This window comes from Nansenia antarctica (genome assembly GCF_963989245.1).
Source record: "Nansenia antarctica genome assembly, chromosome: 12".
Classification (NCBI taxonomy): Eukaryota; Metazoa; Chordata; class Actinopteri; order Argentiniformes; family Microstomatidae; genus Nansenia; species Nansenia antarctica.
Genome location: NC_137682.1, coordinates 10,600,804 through 10,620,803, shown reverse-complemented (window position 1 = coordinate 10,620,803; position 20,000 = coordinate 10,600,804). Strand labels below are relative to the sequence as shown.

General features: G+C 43.2%; 1 protein-coding gene across 1 annotated transcript in view; it reads left to right on the top strand.

Annotated features, from left to right (window-relative positions):
• Nucleotides 1-20,000, top strand: part of LOC308168849 (catenin delta-2-like) — a gene marked incomplete at both ends in the record, with an annotated part of 196,466 nt that overhangs the window by 135,804 nt on the left and 40,662 nt on the right. The window contains 3 exons of the mRNA XM_080543493.1: nt 1-167; nt 15,823-15,940; nt 17,367-17,549. The exon at nt 1-167 is cut by the window's left edge and continues 20 nt beyond it. Of these exons, the coding sequence (XP_080399619.1) occupies nt 1-167; nt 15,823-15,940; nt 17,367-17,549 (468 nt within the window). The remainder of the gene's footprint in view (nt 168-15,822; nt 15,941-17,366; nt 17,550-20,000) is intronic.

Genomic DNA, 20,000 nt, shown 5'->3' with positions numbered 1-20,000 from the left:
TCCTGTGATGCGTTGAAGATGCCCATCATCCAGGATGCCCTGGCCGTTCTGACTAACAGCGTCATCATCCCTCACTCCGCATGGGACTCCTCCCCCAATCACCATGACGACCGCAAGCTCCACCTCCACACCTCCCAGGTGCTCCGCAACGCCACCGGCTGCCTCAGGTGAGGAGGAGGGAAAACACCCACTCTCGCGCACGCTTGCACACACACACCTACACACACACACACACACACACACACACGCATAGGGGGAGGGATGTAGAGAGGTTCTTAGGATAGAGAGAGAAAGGACACACTGTGGTCACGCTGCTAGACAGCTGTAGGAACAAGCAGAAGAACATTCTGTTCAGGGAGTTCTCCAACAAACTCCATCATCACTCTCTGTCCCAACCCCCCTAGTGGTGGTTAAGTACACACACTTCTATGCATTTACCCCTAGTTCATTTTAGCTGCTGGTTGGCTGTGTGTTTAAGAATCAGTTCACTGCAGCGTTTTCCCCCGCATTTATGTTATGTTTACCGGTATCTAGGGAAAACACAGTAGACCAAGGTCTTTTTGGCATGTGGGCCCTGTCCACAATATAAATACACAATCATTTCACACAATAATTAATCACAGAGCATGCCTCAGTGAGCTGGGTCCCTAACCACAGACTTAAAACGACTGTGTGGGACCAAGCGCTCCGACTTCAGTCTCCCCTGGAGATCGTTACAAGTCTGAGGAGCGCAGAAGCTAAAAGCCGTTTTTCTTCAGTTCAGTGGACACCTGCGGGATATTACAATAAAAGACAGCATGCCCTGAGAGTGCGTCTGAACACCACTAGGTCAAATGGGAGTGTAAATAGGAGTGCTTTATATACAAACAAAATCCAACTGTAAGCCCTTTTCACATTCGAGGACTCCCAACCCACAGACTGATACAAAGTAATCAGTAATCAATCTGTTTTGTGAAGTGCACCAGTCCCTCCTGCAGCAAAGCACCGCCACGACATGATGCTGCTACCGTGTTCTACCCTTTTCTACCCTGTGCTTCACTGAATGAATGAATGGTCTTTATTGTCATTAATACAGTACAGGTACCAAACAACGAAATTTGGGAGGGGGGGCTCCCCTGGTGCTAGGAAAAAAAAAAACAAAAAAAAAAAGAAGGGAAAAGAGCTGGTTTACATAAATAAAGGCTATGTACACTATCCACTATACTATACTATACAAATAAAACACTGTGCTGTACTCTATGCTATGCTATACCTATTCTAACATGTCCTATTCTCTGAACCTTATGTACCCTAGGGTTGTCATATTGCACATAGTGTTATAAAGTGTCGCAGTTTGCAGGTTTGAAATGTACACAGTTGTGTTTCAGTATTACACTTGATTTCAATCTAGTAGCTGCCATCAATTTGTCTAGATTGTCCAGGGCCTAGAACCTAGGTCTTTGCTGTGTTCAGGGCCTGAATGGCCCTGGGGTAGAAGCTGAGCTTCAGTCTGTTTGTCCTTGCGAACATGGTCCTGAACCGCCTGTTCGAGGGCAGCCGAGCAAAGTGTTCGTACCCAGGGTGGGATGGGTCTCTGGAGATCTTGGAGGCCTTCCTGAGGCAGCGTGTGTTGTACAGCTCTTCCAGAGAGGGGAGGGGGGCGCCGGTGATCTTCTGGGCCGATCTCACGACTCTCTGTAGCGCATTCCTCTCTGCGGCTGTTGGAATGGTGTTTTTCAGCTTGCAAGCCTCCCCCTTTCTGTGGATATACTTGGATACTTTTGTACCTGTTTCCTCCAGCATTATTCACAAGGTCCTTTGCTGTTGTTCTGGGAGTGATTTGTACTTTTCACACCATAGTACGTTCATTTCTAGGAGACAGGACGTGTCTCCTTCCTGAGCGGTATGACGGCTACACGGTCCTATGTTTAGTTTTTTTGTTTTTTTGTTATTTTTTCTGAGTGGGGCAGTCCCACTCATATTTTTCATTTTATTGACAGATACAGTGAAGATTTAGACAGGAAGGATGGGTGAGAGAGAGAGGAGGGATGACATGCAGGATATGTCCCCGGCCGGAATCGAACCGGGGACCCTGCGGTTACATGGTCAGCGCTTAACCCGCTACGCCACCTAAGCACCCCAATCCTATGGTATTTATACATGAGTACTATTGTTTGTACAGATGCACGTGGTACCTTCAGGTGTTTGGAAATTGCTCCCAAGGATGACACAATTTTCGGAGATCTTGGCTGATTTCTTTGGGATTTTCTCATGATGTCAAGCAAAGAGGCACTGAGTTTGGAGGTAGGCCTTAACATATACAACAGGTACACTTCCAACTGACTCAAATTATGTCAATTAGCCTATCAGAAGTTCTAAGGCTAGGATATATTTTCTGGAATTCCAGCTGTTTAAAGGCACAGTCAGCTTAGTGTGTGTAAACCTCTGACCCACTGGAATTGTGATATAGTGAATTATAAGTGGAAAAATGACTTGTGTAATTGTAGAATTGTACAAAGTAGATGTCCTAACCGACTTGCCAAAACAATAGTTTGTTAACATGAAATCTGTGGAGTGGTTAAAAAATGAGTTTTAATGACTTCAACCTAAGTGTAAGGCAAGGCAAGGCAAGTTTATTTGTATAGCACATTTCATACAACAGGGGCATTTCAAAGTGCTTTACATACATTATTTAAAAATACAGCTAGTAAGAAAATAAAAATGACAATGAATAGAAGCAAATATAAGAAGTAAATAGATAAAACATTTAATAAGACAATAGTTCATGGATAAAAGACATTGATAGAAGTGTTTGTGTTTAATCATAACTGTGTGTATGTAAACTTCCGACTTCAACTGTATGTATAGTGAACTTTTGACTTGAGACTCACGTTGACTTTTTCTGGCTACTGTTGTTGCAGTAACACATTCCAGAGCATAGAGAGATGAAAGGTTACCTATTATTTGCATAATGTCGAGGTGAGAGGTTACCTCTTCTGTGTATATGGAGAGGCGAAAGGTTACATCTGGTTTGAAGAATGAGAAATGAAAAGATGGGAAGAGATGATTTGGGAATAAAAAGTCTGTCTACAGAGATCCGAGAGATTTTTCTCTGCCCTGCATAAAATGAGCTCAGAATTAATTTTGGTTTCTTGATTACAGAATATGTAGTACCGTATGCTAGATTGTGACTCATCATGAGAACTCAAGTTTAGAGTTTTTTTTTCCACACAAATACCAAGGATTTCTACCAGAGAAGTAAACATGGAGTAAACTATTTGAGTGCTAGCTTAACATCAAGAATATAAGAAACACTGGCTAGATCACATTGTTACACTTCATGTAGAAAACCGAAATTCTTAACGTTTCTTTTTTGAAAATCATCAGCGGGATTAGAGTCTAGTGTCTCTGACACTCACAGTGGGACAGTGATCACCAATATCATTTGCAAAAATGGAAATATATTTCTGGAGTCTATTTATCAATATGTATAAGTACGTGAACCAATCCAGGTTGAGGTCACCCATAATTGACATTCCCAATACTGTATAAGGTGAAAACTAGCCAGCAAGTTTATCTAGAGCAGAGGTTTCAGCAGATGGGGGGCGAAACTAGTGGCATTACCTAAACACACTCTTAATACAAGAGTATAAACACACTCTTAATACAAGGCACTTAAACTGTTAACTAGCAAACACGTGGAATTCAATTCAAACAATTTGCAGAGGTCAGGGTAATCACACACAGTCAATTTCACACACACACACACACACACACACACACACACACACACACAGGGGGAGGGATGTAGGATGTAGAGAGGTTCTTAGGATAGAGAGAGAGGACACACTGTGGTCACGCTGCTAGACAGCTGTAGGAACAAGCAGAAGAACATGTTCATTCTGCGGACCATGCGAGCCCTGGTACCCTATCAGACTCCAGCAATCACACAAACACCCCTACAGGCACTCCAAAGGCATTTCAAAGCAGTTCCAGACAATTCGCCAGTGTTCCGAGCAGGTACTGGAGTGTTCCAAACTGTTTCTACAGTGTTCTTAAGAGTTCCAAAACTCCGTCACTCTCTGTCCCAAACCCCCTAGTGGTGGTTAGATTCACTCTCTGTGTTCCAAGGCCTTCGTGTGCTATCTACTGTAGTCAGTGTCAGCCTCTGAACTTTGGTTGTTGGATAAGTGGATTTGTTTTCTATAAGGCGCGTAGTGTTGATAAGATTGGGGACCAGGGAGCTCGTGGTGTCGTGTCAGACTGAGGTGGGGTAGGGTCGGGTGAGATAGACGGGAGGAGAGAAGGGGTGATGGATGAAGCTGTCACTGCATTGGCCCGGACCGTGGAGCTAAAACATAAACAGCTAAACCTGTTATTTTACTTCAAGGAGCAGGGCGTACGTTTGTTAGAAAATCCGCCGCCACTGTGGCGCAATTCAGTCGGGAATTACAATAACATCCTGATAACAATATAACCCCCCCCAATGGGCTTGAAGCGTCAGACATTAGCTGTTGTGTTGGCTGATGCTTTTATCTAATGCAACTTACATGACAGTGAGTGCATGCATGTTTCTGTATACTTGGTCCCAGTGGAAATCAAACATACATTGAGCGTTGTTCGCACCGTGCTCTACCAAAGTCCAAAGTCCACTCCCCTAGCTAGAACACCCCTAGCTAGAACACCCCTGGGTAGGACACTCCATTTTAGAAAGTGCTTTTTCCAGCGTTCGTGAATGAAATATTTATTTCAAGAGATCATCATTCCCTGATCTATGCCAATTATACATAGTCATTACAACCATTAGGAAGCTTTTAAGAAGCTACATACTAGGCCTTAAAATGTTATGGAGAATCGAAAGATCTAGATTGAAAATCAACAGCTTTTCAGCTTTCTTTGCCCTCTTGTTGCTAGCAAAAATCTGCAGTTTCTCTAGGGAAACTTGGCTATATCATGTGCTTTGAATTCATGGAGAGACTTTGTATAAGTAAATACTGTACGGTTAGACTACAACAGCGAACAACACACTCACGCACACACACACACTGAGCGTTGATGATTGATCACATACAGATAGCAGAGCAGAGAAGGCCGTAGAGAAGCCAGGTTTGGACGCTGCATATGGTGGTAGCCTATGGGAATGTGGGGGTGGGAAAACTGAATCAATCTCCGGAACCACTGCCGACGTGGGTGAGATGCATATGGTAATGGGAATTAACTGGTGGCAAGGCATCAGGTGTGTGTGTGTGTGTGTGTGTGTGTGTGTGTGTGTGTGTGTGTGTGTGTGTGTGTGTGTGAGGCCGTCTAAATGCAAATATGACATGAGGCAGCTAATGAGTGTGATGGGCCCATATGCCCTTTTATAGCCTGGTGTGCCTAAGAGCTCTCTTATTCTACCCCCTGCTTCCCTGTCCCGTACACACACACACACACACACACACACACACACACACGTGTGGATATGTGTGTGTGTGTGTGTGTGTATGTGTGTGTGATTGGATCTTAGAAGGGGGCACTTGAGCCTTAGTCCAGCAACAACATCTGGTGACTGCCCCCTCCGACTGGTGTCATCACACACACACAGCCACGCCAGCTGTTGATCACCCAATGGTCATTTGTTTCTTGGTCAGTGCAAGAGAGTTACCTCTCCCTAAATTGTTCTTTTAAACAAAATGTTAAACTGCAATGTTCTGCATAGGCTGTTAGGGTATCTGCTACATACTGTATATACATGTACAGTATGTATCAACATGTACAGCAGTAGCCTACACTGCCACCTCAGTAACATGCATCAGTCACACGTCACACATTTAGCTAACACTCAAAGTGTGCTCAAATGTATTGTCAACTGAAACGTTCCAACCCCACAATGTGTGAACTGAGCAAGTGTTATCATCATAGTTACTCATATGATCCGCATAATATGAGACCACTTGCAAGTCGAGCAGCAATAGGGTGCCTCAATTCCTGCTAATATATTTCAGTAAGACACATAGGCCTATACCTCACTAAATTGTAATTTGTTTCCTAGTCTACTGCTGTCCACAATGCACAAAAACAATTATATTATCTCAAACCTCTCTTATAAAGTTCACGAGGAGACAAAATGGAGAACTGCAGTATACCAAACGTGTGTGGTTATTTTCAAGGGATGTTTTGAGGAGAGAGGATGTCACCCAAAGTGTATTGAGTGCAAAAAAGCTAAACAACTTTACCGACTGTAAGCCCTCATTATTCTCGATCTAAAAAAATGTTTTAGGCTCACGTGAACTGCTAAGAATAACAGCAATTCAAATGACTCTCAAATGTGTGCTTGATTGAATTCTGTACTAAAGGTGTTCAATAAGTCATTAGCTAACAAAGTATGCTAATTTATTAGATGGACTTTATGGAGAGTGACAGATAATGAATTAGAGGAGTTAGCGGTAAAAGCTATCAGGCTCATTAAGTGCTGCAAATTAGCTGGGTTCGAACAGTGTGTGTGTGTGTGTGTGTGTGTGTGTGTGTGTGTCTGTGTGTGTGTGTCTGTGTGTGTGTGTGTGTGTGTGTGTGTGTGTGTGTGTGTGTGTGTGTGTGTGTGTGTGTGTGTGTGTGTGTGTGTGTGTCTGAATCAGGATACAGTGAATCCAATTCACAAATGATCAGTATGTAGTGAAAACTGTTGTTTGTTATATTGAGTGGGCTCTTCAAAACGTAAACTTTTGTAATATAAAAAATAAAATAAAATAAACGTTTTTGCTTTTTGCTCATTTTCGCGACTTGAGAATTGCCGGCATGCAGACCTTTTCACCAGTCCGTGTCACATTTGTGTCTTCAGCAAACATGAACAAACATCTTCAGCAAACATAATGGTACATTTATATACAATGGTATATAAACATAATGGTACAGCTGGAGTTGTTAGTTGCTTAGCTACACTGTGGGCTACACTGAGGGCTAAGCACACAGGCCTGGGGGGAGGTCTAATGAGGTCTCAGCCTCTATTGAAAATCAAGATCGGATGAGATGAAATTCCCAATTCTAACAACCTTGACCTGCCCGTCAAGTAAAAGAAAACTGTACTTTTGGAGTTACACAAACCCAGAGACATGAGTTTCATAACCAGATTGATGGGAACTATGGTAACAGTTTTTTCCCCCTCTGCTATAAGGACTCTCAACACCTGACTCCATGCACTAACCCTGCCAGACGTACTGCACTTTATAAATTGTAAATATTGACTATGTTCTTGTCTTGTGGTTATGTGTGTGCATGTCCATGTGATAGTTATGTGCAATGTTTTTGACACTACTGTATTGAGCTTTACTGTATTGAGCTTTTCCACCTGTACCGAAAACAAATTCCACGGACCTAGGTCGTGTGGTCATTAAACGATTCATTCATTCATTCATTCATTCATTCGTATTAAAAGCCGAGTTTTCATGTGCTGGGAAAACAGACAGGGAAAGGGAGAGAATAGAAAAAGCAGTGCGCCAGCTGAGCTGAGCGAGATGTGATGGCAGGGGAGGGGACAGGTCCTTCACTCACTTAAAAGTTCAACTCACGTCATCTGCAGAAAACGTAAGCACATAATCCGCTGGGTTGCGGTGGGGTTGAGGGTTTAATCAGAAGACACACACCACTTCCCTTTTCTTTGCCGGTGATCTCTGCTGTCTGGTCCATTCGGTGCACTCTCTCGTGAATCCGTCAGGTTGAATAACCTTGTTGAGTATTGGCACCAAGCCAGGTTTCGGTGAAGCAGAAGAAGCAGTACCTCATGTCATGTCTGTCACCTTATGCAGCAATGACATTTGTCTTTTGTTTCTTGTCCAATGATTCAATGTTAGCCAATAGAAAATGTCGCCTCGCCTGCCTCCTTGAGGACTCTTTGGAAAACAGCGTCACTTGTTACTGAGTGGACTACCTTGGTTCAATAAATGATATGAGGGTTGATCCAGGTAAACCGTTAACACTAGATCAGCCGTGGTGGGGTGGGGTCATTTGACCCCTGTGAGTAAAACAATTATTCAATCTTTGCTCAAATTTTGCTCAAATTTCAGGAACCACCTTTCATGAACCTTTCAAATCTAGCTAGTATAAAGCGATTTTGCAGTAGTTCTGTGTGTTTAGTATTTGGCTGCCATCTTTTTTTTCCAAGGCTGCAATTCTCTTCCATATCAGCAGAGGTCGCAGGGACACACACACTGTGCTGCATGTGCTACATGTGCTGGATTAGATTCAGTGAATACAATTTATATTTGTAACATAATGTGTTTATATATAGGCAATATATGGCAATAGTGATACATAACATGGAACATCTTACTTGATGTAATGGTTGATGGGGGAGGGTCATCTTATTCTTGATGATCGTTTCTTGATCGTTTCCGATCAACAAACAAGGGCGTGCCAATTTATCCATCAAGCCCTTCAAACCACCCCCCCCGCACATCCCAGCACTCCAAAATGTAAGGTTGTACTGAGGTTTCACTATGCCTTTCCGTTCGGAAGTGGTGGAGTCGGGGGAAACCCAATGTTTCTAAGACGATCAATAATATCAGTACACAGCTTCTCACTGTATAGAGTGTGGGTTCATTTGACACATAGGGCGCGCTAAAAGTAGGTGAAACAGCGTTGCGCTCGAAGTGTTAAGTGGTATAGAAAACCAGTCTGGCTTAGGATTGAGGTCCTAACATAACACTGGTTCTGATGTCCAAAAGTGTTTTAGCGGTCAAACAAAGTTGTCAAAAATCGCTCGAAGTATTGTATGAAGTATTGACATACTGTACATCGGTGACTTTGTGCTCAGAGCAAGGTGCTGTCTGTCACAGAGCGTGTGTGTGTCTGTGTGCGTGTGTGTGTGTGTGTGTGTGTGTGTGTGTGTGTGTGTGTGTGTGTGTGTGTGTGTGTGTGTGTGTGTGTGTGCGTGTGCATTCTGTCAAAACTCATTATCGGTGTGCACTCCAATGTATGAGATTTATCTTGCACTGCATCAAAGGTTTAAGAGGAAAGGTCAAGGCATTTTCACTTTTGGCATAATCTCTCTATCACTGACTATATCACACATACAGTATTCTCTCTCTCTCTCTCTCTCTCTCTCTCTCTCTCTCTCACACACACACACACACACACATACACATCCAAACATACAGTATACTCTACTTCACAGTCTTCTGACAGTCTGTGGCATCATCAGTGTCAGAGTGTGATTCCACGGTAGGCTATTTTACCTGCTATGTTTCCACCTCATTTGTAAACAAATTAATTACAGTACAATGTGTTGGTCTACCAAACATACACTCACCACCTGGCAGGTTGTTTAGGATTCACATCTGTGCGTGTGCGTGTGTGCGTGTGCGTGTGCGTGTGCGTGTGCGTGTGCGTGTGCGTGTGCGTGTGCGTGTGCGTGTGTGTGTGTGTGTGCGTGTGCGTGCGTGATATATTACAAAATGGTCCTTGTTATGGTTATGGTGGGAAGCCATGAAGATAACATTTATATCTGTGTTATGAGTCAGTTGGTTAGCTATTGTTGGAACCAATGGTTGGAACCTGGGAAGGCCGACCGAGTCAGTTGCGAAGGCTAGCTCTGGTGACATTTGTTGTCATAGAAACTAATATGTGATATGAATTAAAACTGCAGCATATTCAAGCTTGTAGACATTTCGATGCACTGCTCAACGTTACTACCAGGTAAACAGGTATGGATTTTTTTGTTATTTGTCCGCAAACCTTTTGTTATAAAAAATCCATAAACATTTTGACACAATATGAAAAACGTCCGAACGGATCTTCATGATATGTGGCTTTTGAGAAATATTCAGTAACAGCAGAGAAATTATGATATGCAGAACGCCTATTTCAATGCGAAGTGCAATTGGCCATGTGTCTCAATAATAAAGTATGCAATGGTGGTAAATGAGTGAATGTGAGTGGGGTCTGTAAACAAACGTCTTACTCATACAGCCTATCTCTCTCTCTCTCTCTCTCTCTCTCTCTCTCTCTCTCTTTCTCTCTCTCTCATTCTCTCTCTCTCCATTTCCCCTCACTATTTTTATTTTTCTATTTCTTATTTCTTCTCTCGCTCTCATTCTTTATGGTGGTTGTCATCTGAGCCCGGCATACAGTTCTGCTCTGTCAGCAGAGATGTGGGCTTCCCCTCTCCCTCTCTCTTTCTCCCTTATTATGATACCTCCCCCCCCCCCACACACACACACTCTGTCTCTTTCCCCTTTCTACCCCCCTCTACCTCTCTCTCTTCCCCTCTACCCCTCACTCTCTCTCTCCTCTCTACCCCCTCTACCTCTCTATCTCTCTCCCCTCTAACCCCCCCCCCTCCCCTCTCTCTCTCTCTCTCTCTCTCTCTCTCTCTCTCTCTCTCTCTCTCTCTCTCTCTCTCTCTCTCGCACCCAGTCAGTTTACTGCAGTGGTGTATTGAGAGTGGGTGGTTATGAAGCAGAGAGACTGTCAGTGGATTGACCATCTATCATCCTGAGGGTGGAATAAATCGGTGTGGCTGGGGTGGGGGGAGCTGCTGAAAATGTCACCTTTTCTCAGAGCCCTGATACTGTGCGTGTGTGTGTCTGTCTGACTGTCTGTCTGTCTGACCTTCTGCCTGTCTAATATCTGTATGCCGGTCTGTCAGTTGGTCTTGTGTCTCTATCTGCATCTGTCTGTCTGTCTGTCTGTCTTTCTGTCTCTTTATCTGCTTGTCTGTCTGTCTTTCTGTCTCTTTAGTTGCTTGTATTTCTGTATTGTGTATGTTCTAGGCTAGGGCCACATTTTTCATCACATTTTGAAGCAAACAAATAATAAAATAAGGAAAAAGGCCTTGTGCAAAGGTTTGGGAACCCTGTCAGCTAGTACTTTTTAACTCCTCCTCGGGCATCTATAACAGCTTGCAAACGCTTCCTGTTGCCAGCTAAGAGTCTTTCAATTCTTGTTTTTGGAATTTGTCCCTATTCTTCCTGGCAGAACACCTCTAGCTCAGAAATAGTCTTCGACCTTCTTGCATGCACGGCATGTTTGAGATCTCTCCACAGATTTCCAATAATATTCAAGTCTGTGGACTGTGATGGCCATTCCAAAACCTTTATCCGTCTTTCCTGGAGGTACTTCATGGTTGACTTTGAGGTATGCTTCGGGTCATTGTCTTGCTGAACTGACCTTCGAACATTAGCCTCTAGAATGTCTTGATATTTGGTGGAATCCATTCTTCCTTCCACCTGCACAATATTGCCTGTGCCCCCAGCTGCTACACAAACCCAAAGCATAATGGATCCACCTCCATGCTTAACAGTTGGCAAGGTATTCTTCTCTACAATGATTCACCTTTTTTTCTCCAAACATACCATCTTTGGTTGTGGCCAGAAAGTAAAATGTTGGTTTTGTCAGTCCAAATAGGCTTCAGGTTTCTCAAGGTTTTCTTTTGCATACTTCAGACGCTTAATTTTGTGTTGAGGTTGTAGGAAATACTTCTTTCTGGCAACTCTGCCATGTAGGTCTTTGTTGTTTATGGTACGCTGTATTGTTGTCCTGTGAACAACTAGACCGGTGTCTGCTACTCTTTTTTGCAGAAAAGAAAAAAGGGAAACAATGTACAACCTCTGCCTTAACGCTTAGTAGCCACTATCCATCTTCTCATCATCAGAATACCTTTCCCTATCCCTATTTCATCTCCCTGCCTTACACAGTCTTTCTGTCCTTCTCACTGGCTTTCAGTTTTTGGAAAAGGTCGCATCAGCTCAGTCAGAGCTCAAGTTCAAACATGGCTGAACAGACCTTGCACCAAAAATCCAACTTCTCTGTATCAACATTACAGTTTCTTTCTTTTGCACTCTGACAACGTACAATCACCTCTTTCTCAACTAGTCTTTTTATCGGTACATTGTTCCCGGCAGCGTCAGATCACAGTATTTTAACCAATTGGATTTGTAGCCTAACTGTCGTCTGTCTCTAGACACAGCAGCGCAAAATCCCAGTTTAACAAAACAATTATAGGCCTTTAAAATAGTATGTTACTTTTAAAGTGGATTTGTAGCCTAACTGTCATCTGTTTCTAGACACAGCAGCGCAAAATCCCAGTCACTGGATTTGTAGCCTAACTGTTGTGTGTCTCTAGACACAGCGGGTCAAAATCCCAGTTTAACAAACAATTATAGGCATTTAAAATAGTGTGTTACATTTAAGGTGCAGCAGCTGGCAAATGAGCAGCAGGCAGATGCAGATGAGCTAGTTAAAGACTAAATTGAAGAAATACGTTTTTAGCTTTCTTTTAAAGGTATTTAGAGAGCTGGCTGCTCTGATCTCTAAAGGTAATGTGTTCCAAAGCTTTGGGGCATAGTTGGCAAAGGCTACGCTCTTCTTCTGACTGTTGCTGGGAACCTCTAATAAACCTGCAATATATGATCTTAAGTGTTCCTGAGTGCCACGTAATTGGCAAGGGAATTAGCAGTGTACTTTGGCCCTCGCCCATTAAGGGCTTTGTATATAAGGAGGAGGGACTTCAAATCAACCCTACATGTTACTGGCTTTTGTCTCTCCTCTGTATATCCATCTCTGTCTGTCTTTCTGTCCGCTTGTCTGTCTGTATCTGCTCATCTATTATGCCTGTCTGCTTGTCTCTCTGTATCTGTTCATCTATATGCCTGTCTGTCTGTATGCATGTCTTTGTCATAACTTCTGTTTATCTGTCAATCCCTTTCTCTCTTCTTGCTTGTCTGCCCGCTGGCCTCTGCTTATCTGTCCATGTGTCCATCTACCTGTCTGTCATTTGCCTGCCTGTCTGTCTGTCTGTCTGTCTATTCCTGGTAGATCTGACACATGGCAGGCACTAATGCATACCCCCACCACCACACCAGATGGGGAGGCGTGGGGGTTTAGAGTTTATGAACAGTCCTGCGTCCTCAGCGCTTCATTAAAAAAGAATTGAAGGTAGTAGCCTCCCACTCCCACTCACTGGCTGTGAACGGGCACTAACTAAGTGTTTAGCATTTTGTCGCTAGCTCTCCTACAGCAGCTGTGGATGTGAGTTCTATGAGTATATCGCTGTGGCTTAACCAGTACAGAACAGCATGGCCTTCCCCGTTGACCAGAGACGTTAGACCTTATAGTGCAACGGTGCTCTCAGCCTTGCATTGTCGTGAGGTAACACGCTATCTTCAATTTCACAAAGACAAGGGCTGCTTATTTTGTTGAAGAAACAATGTGAAATGCCCATTGATATTCGAACGAATTTGATCTTAGATGAAATAAGCTCTTTTTTTGGATCATCACAAATCCCAGCCCAGTCACTTACAGATGGATATGTGTGCATGCACTACTAGATAGTACTTATTTGTAGGCGTGTGTGTGTTCGTGTATCAGGAAATCTTTTTTGTTGGGGTGGAGGCAGAAGTAACAGAGATTTCAAATCCAAACATCATGGGTTGGAGTTGATTTCTGGAGTAGTTTTGTCACAAATGTTTTCAGCGTTTTTATTTGCTTATTCCTGAGCTAATGCTAATGATTGGGAAGCTATTTTTCTTGCGAAGCTAATGCCTAATACTGCCTAACTCCTTATGTCACCTGAAAGTGTTCCATAGTGATACGTAGTGTATCGTGTAAACACGAAATGTTCCTGCAAGATGTTGACGCCTCCTTTTTTCAGTACAATTTGCACCAGGTTTTCTCCCTTTCTTGACTTCGACAACTCAATCACAAACAAGATGCAGTTGTCCTCTGTGTTAACCGAAACACTTGCTGTGCAGCAGAAATCGATACTGTGCTACCATGGATAGCAATAGGCATACATGGAGGTTGATTGAGAACATTCTGCTGCTCTTGAAAACAGCTATTTTAGATGAAGTCTGTATCTATTCAGTCAGCTTTTACTGTCTATGGCATAGAAATCCTACTTCTGCCGCTCTGAGAGCAAATGTTTAATGATCTGTATGAACTGTACTTCTATGTCTATTTGGTATTCAAAGCAGGAAAAATGAAAATGACCTTTACATTGAGTACGAACCACAGAGCAAGAACATCTAATTGAGTTTTCACATAATAGTGTGATGATTACCGGAATGCATGATTGACCCCCTTGTGATATCCTGTAGCCTATTGTCTTTTCATCTTGATGGATGGACTTATTCATTAATGTGTTCATCAGGTCTTCCATTACCCTCTCTGTTTCTCTGTTCTCCTTGCTGCCCCTCCTCCTTTTCACCTCCCCTCTAAATAATGTCTTTGCCACCTCTCTTATTTCCCCTCACCCTCTCTCCCCTTCCTCACCCTCTCTCCCCTTCCTCACCCTCTCTCCCCTTCCTCTCAATGTCCTCCCCCACACTTCCATCACGCCTAACCCCTCTCTCCTCTGCCCCTCATCCACCTTTTCTTCTCTCACCCTCGGCCTTACCCACCCCCCCCCACCCCCCCTTACCTTCACCCCCAGCCTCTCCCCTCTCCCCTCCCCCCTCACCTCAACCCCCACCCCCAGCCTCTCTCCTTCCCCTCTTATCACACTGAGCAATGATGTGATGACCTCCATTGGATCAGTCAGAGAGTTAATTTCTGTATTCATGTACCTGTGATGTTGGTGGACCTGTGATGTTGGTTCCCAACTGAAGGCAGACATTTACATATCATTTACATATCATTACTACCTGGCTCCTGATTGCAAATTCCCTATTTGACAAGCACCAAGGGAATATCGAACAATCTCAACTAACTTTTGTGTAAATGGTTTATCTTTTAATAATTATAAGTCATGTATTCACTAATTAGACACCATGTATAAAACCCTTTACGAATGTGACCATCATTGTTGACTTCACTATTGAAATGGCCATTTAAGGTTCTAAATAGGACAGCAGATACAAATTAGATGTGAAGTTTGTGAAGTTATATTTGGTAACTAATGGGATACAACAGACATGTCTATGGTACATTGTCAAATGAACCTAATAAATAGTATGGTAACATAAGCAAATTGAGTTGGATGAACACAAATCATACAGCTGAACTGACATATATAACATATCTGAATCATTTTCAAGGTATTTCATCCAGTTGAGATTGATAAACAATCTAATCATTTATAATTATGAAGTCTAAACTTGATAGTGTTTGAATAATTCAAGTGAATTCAGTCAATCTGTAATAACAAACCTGTGTGTGTGCGTGCGTGCACACTCATAGACGAACGCACGCACACACACACACACACACACACACACACACACACACACACACACACACACAAACACACCAACAAGCTGTGTTGCACCAAGCCAAAAAGTTTGTGTAACCGACGCCGCAAGTGCTTCTGAATATTTAATAACTCAATAAACCCGAACCACGACGAAAACAAATAGCTCGGCGAGCAGTATTCATTCACACAATTATCAATACTGTTTCAATGACACATTCTATCTGCCTTCAGAAATGATTCATATAAGAGAGGGATGACGGGGTTACCCCAGCCAATGTATAATTTTCTCTCCCTCTGTCATCTCCGTATTCAATGAAATGTTCCGATCGATGGAGCTGGCGAGAGGCTTTATACCATGCTGTAAACAAATGATGGTGGCGGGGAATGTACAGAGGGTGTTTTTTTAGGAGCGTCCAGGTTGGGGAGATTACAGAGTGGGTGTTTAAAACAGCTTTAGTCTCCTGGGTATTTCGGGTATTGCTCAGGAAGATTCACCAGCGCAAGCGCACACCACATGTACACAAACGCACACGCACTCACACACACACACACACACACACACACACACACACACACACACACCCATTGTCTCCCTCTGTCCCACTCTTTGACCTGTCCTGGTGTGTGTGTGTGTGTGTGTGTGTGTGTGTGTGCGTGTGTGTGTGCGCGTTGCCCTGCAGGAACGTGAGTTCGGCTGGAGAGGAGGCCAGAAGGAGGATGAGAGAGTGTGACGGACTGACGGACGCTCTCCTCTACGTTATCCAGACCTCACTAGGCAGCGGCGAGATCGACAGCAAGGTGTGTGTGTGTGTTTGTATTTGCGCATGTGTGAGTGCTGCGTGTGTGTGTGTGTGCGTGCATGCGTGCATGTATGTGAGAATCTATCACACAGTCAAAGGAGGCCATTGACTAGCAGATAAACAGCTTTGAGGATGGCTGCCTCCTCAAGGTTGCTGTGGCTCTGTCTCCCTAAATGGCATTCCTTAATCACAATTTAACTGCCCGCCCCCTTTGCTGTCTTCCGAGTCTTAGGGGGGGCTCATGCGTCTCTAGCGTAACAAGGATTGATTGGCAGACATCAGGGCCAATTGTCATGGTCACAGTGCCAAGTCATTAACGAAGACTATCGTTAATTATTTTGAGACACATACAATTTTTTCTGTGTTGTATTCGTTCCCCCACTGTTAGAATCAGTGTCCTTTAATGGCTCATCTCATCTACTATTCCCTCTCTTTCTTGCTCTCTTCTCTTCTTCCTCTTTTTTATTTTTTTATTGAAGTCAGTTCCAGAAAGTACCTCTCGTTACCATAGTTTCTTGGCCAATACGGCATCACCGTGGCAACCTGAGGAGAGACACAGGAAACAAAAACACACACACCATCACACTACAGCCATAACATGGGTGAATGCCATCTGAAACAGGGCTGTCAAATGAAGGGTTAGGCTCTTTTTTCAGCTTCATAGCCAAGGTCACGTGTGCTTTTGAGAGTGTTTAAACGACTCTTTTAATGGACTGACTTATATAGCGCCTTATTCTAAAGCGCTTTACAATGGCCTTTCATTCACCCATTCACACACACATTCACACACCAATGGCGGCAAGCTACCATGTAAGGCGCCGGCCCCGCTCACTGGGAGCGATTTGGGGTTCAGTGTCTTGCCCAAGGACACCTCGACATGTGGCCAGCCCCCACTCAGACGCTAAAGATGATTGATGATTAATCTTTGTTATTTCCACTTAGTTTCATTTCCTTAACTCTTTCACTAACAGGCGGGTACATGATGCTACACTACACACGCACACATACACAGACACACACACATGTGCAAACATGCACACACACACACTCTAAAACACACACACACACACACACACACACACACACACACACTTCTCTACTGTTGAATATGCATTTTCTAACTGTGTTAAATGGGGTGTGATACAATGCTTTTGGTATGCCGTATTTTTTTTTTAATCATTTATGAGGATTCCTTTTAATCTCGTTTGAAAGTACGAGTTTACAGAATTAGGCACTCCTTAAGAGTTCACACACACACACACAAACACACACACACTCTCAAAATATTTTTAAGTTGTTTCTCTTTCTCTCCTCCACTCCACTCCTTATTAGTTCACACACACGCACACACACACACACACACACACGCACGCACACACTTCAAATATCTCTTAACTCGTGTCTCTTCCTCCCCTCCCTACCAGACCATAGAGAACTGTGTGTGTATCCTGAGGAACCTGTCGTACCGGCTGGCGGCCGAGACGTCCCAGGGCCAGCAGCTGGGCTCCGAGGAGCTGGACGGCCTACTGTGTGACGCCAACGCCAGGGACGGTGAGAGCTCCGGGTGCTGGGGGAAGAAGAAGAAGAAAAAGAAGGGGGCGGACCAGGTGGGAACACGAACACACACACACACACAGTACATCATGTACTGTACACACACACACACACTCACACGCACACACACACTCACACGCACACACACACACGTACACACACACACACACACACACACAGTACATCATGTACTGTACACACACACACACACACACTCACACGCACTCACACACTCACACACACACGTACACACAAATCCACACACACACAAACACGCAGTACAACATGCACACACACAAACACACAAACACTTCCTCTTCATTATCATCTCAATTGTACTGCATGCATGCAAGCAAAAACGTTTTAATCCAAAAGTCTCCCAGAATCCTGGTTTTCTAACTTGGGCTGTCTTGCACACACATCTCAGATGTACTCTCTGTGCGCGCGCACACACACACACACACACACACACACACACACACACACACACACATACACACACACACACAGAGAGATGTGAGATAAAGATGTTTTTTAAAAGTTAGTTCAAAAGCTGGTATATAATTTGATCACTGCAGGAGGTGCCAACATTGCCTTCAACAAAGAAAATGGTTAATAAAAGAGTGGTTAATAATACAGATACATGATAAAGAAAATGCTCTAGCAGAGAGCTTTAATAGGGATACTCTTGTTTATTATGGATCAACTGGGAGATAGACACCTCAGTCTCTCTTTTCTTTTTGGCTGAAATAATTGTTTTCACACGTTATTTTCTATTCTCTATGAGCCCTCGGGCACAGTCACAGTTCCTGCTTTAACATTCGCTCAGATCTCTCCCAATAAACCACTCCGCTTCCCTGTCGTTCACGTTCTGCAATGATTTCAAAAAAACGAGGACATGCTAGGATAATGTTCAATGCAATTACATTCCCTGTTCTTCCACAGTTCTCATGTCTCTGAATGAGAATATCAAACTGGTCATTGGTTTCATTCAGTTCAATTTGTTATGCTGGTGTGACTGCTGGGGTGCGTTCACTGTTGTATCTTGTCGCCACGTTATTAAAATGGCAACATACTGTACTCCAGCCTGATGAACTGCACCGCTTTCCTAAGTTCATCACTTGTTAGGCTGTGTCTCCAATTTCCCCACTTCTTCATCGATCTTACAGTATTAACCATGTAGATGTTAATAACTGTCTCTGAAATGCACGGAATCTATGCACTAGCTATAGAGATTTATTTCGATTTATATGGAGTGCAATATTTACACCATCATTCTGAGCCCCGCCTACCCAAACATTTTTATGGGTGAGGTGTCTGTCCCTGGGAGCTCTCTAAAGATTTCCACACGTATAGCATTCACTGAGATGCCTTATTTGGTTGTGTCATTTATCAATGAGGGTGTACATAATGTATTGTTTTATTCACTGTGCACCACCCACAATTGTCAACTGTTGTCGAACTGTTGTCAATGGCCTATGCTCCTCCAAAAGGAGCGATAGGCGTAAGTAAGTAAGTAAAGCACCACCCACACACACAGGTGTGACTACACCTGTATAATTTATTTAAAATGTAAAATACTATATATACTAATTAATATTAATATTATAATAACAAGATGAAATTAGGTGACTTTTCCTCCCATACACCACATTGTCTCTTCCTGACTATGTATGTGCTCTTCAGTCTGTTGGGGCTTTTAAAGCAGGCCTTAAGAAGCATCGTTATCGGCTGGCCTACCCTTTCTCCTAGACTTTGCTGTCATGGTTATGTTTCTTTTGATATTTTTGCTGGAGGGGGGGGGGGGGTTAAATGTATGTTATGCAGATTACTGTTGTATAATGAAAAGCGCTTCATAAATTATATGAAGAATAATTATAAATTATGATCTATCTATGCACCCAGGCAACAGCTTGCGAACCAGCGCACCTGTTTCACTCAAGTCACGTCTCTGTAATTATTTGTAATTGTATCTCAGTTTTTAATGATTGGTATTATGGGCTGTTATTATGGCTGTACAGATGATGGTAAAATAACCCATTCTCAAAACTGTGCTGAATAGTTTGTGTATTCCAGTTCTGAATGTGTGTTATGTGTATTCAGTCATCAGCACAGACCTCTCTGGGTTGTAAGGCCTGCCTTTTTTTCGAATAGCCCCTGCTCCGTAATTGGGGAGTACAGAGCGTTTTGTTATATTCAGCGGCTGATTCCAGGCATCTTTCTCTCTGGAATTGTGCCTGTAGATATTATTCCCTTTCTTTCTTGCCTTCAATATATTTATACTAGGGCATGATGTTCAATGCTTTTCTCCTCTGAAAGAAATGACAGTACTATACCGCAAATCGTTTCAGAGAATGCACTGAGCAATGCGTCATACAGTACCTTTCAGGACTCCAATTGTGAAGCTATAGGCTGATCTATCACCTGTGTCCATGAAGACATGATTCGGTCTAAATTAAGGTTTATCTAAGGACATCATTTAGAATTTCTGCAATTGACAATAA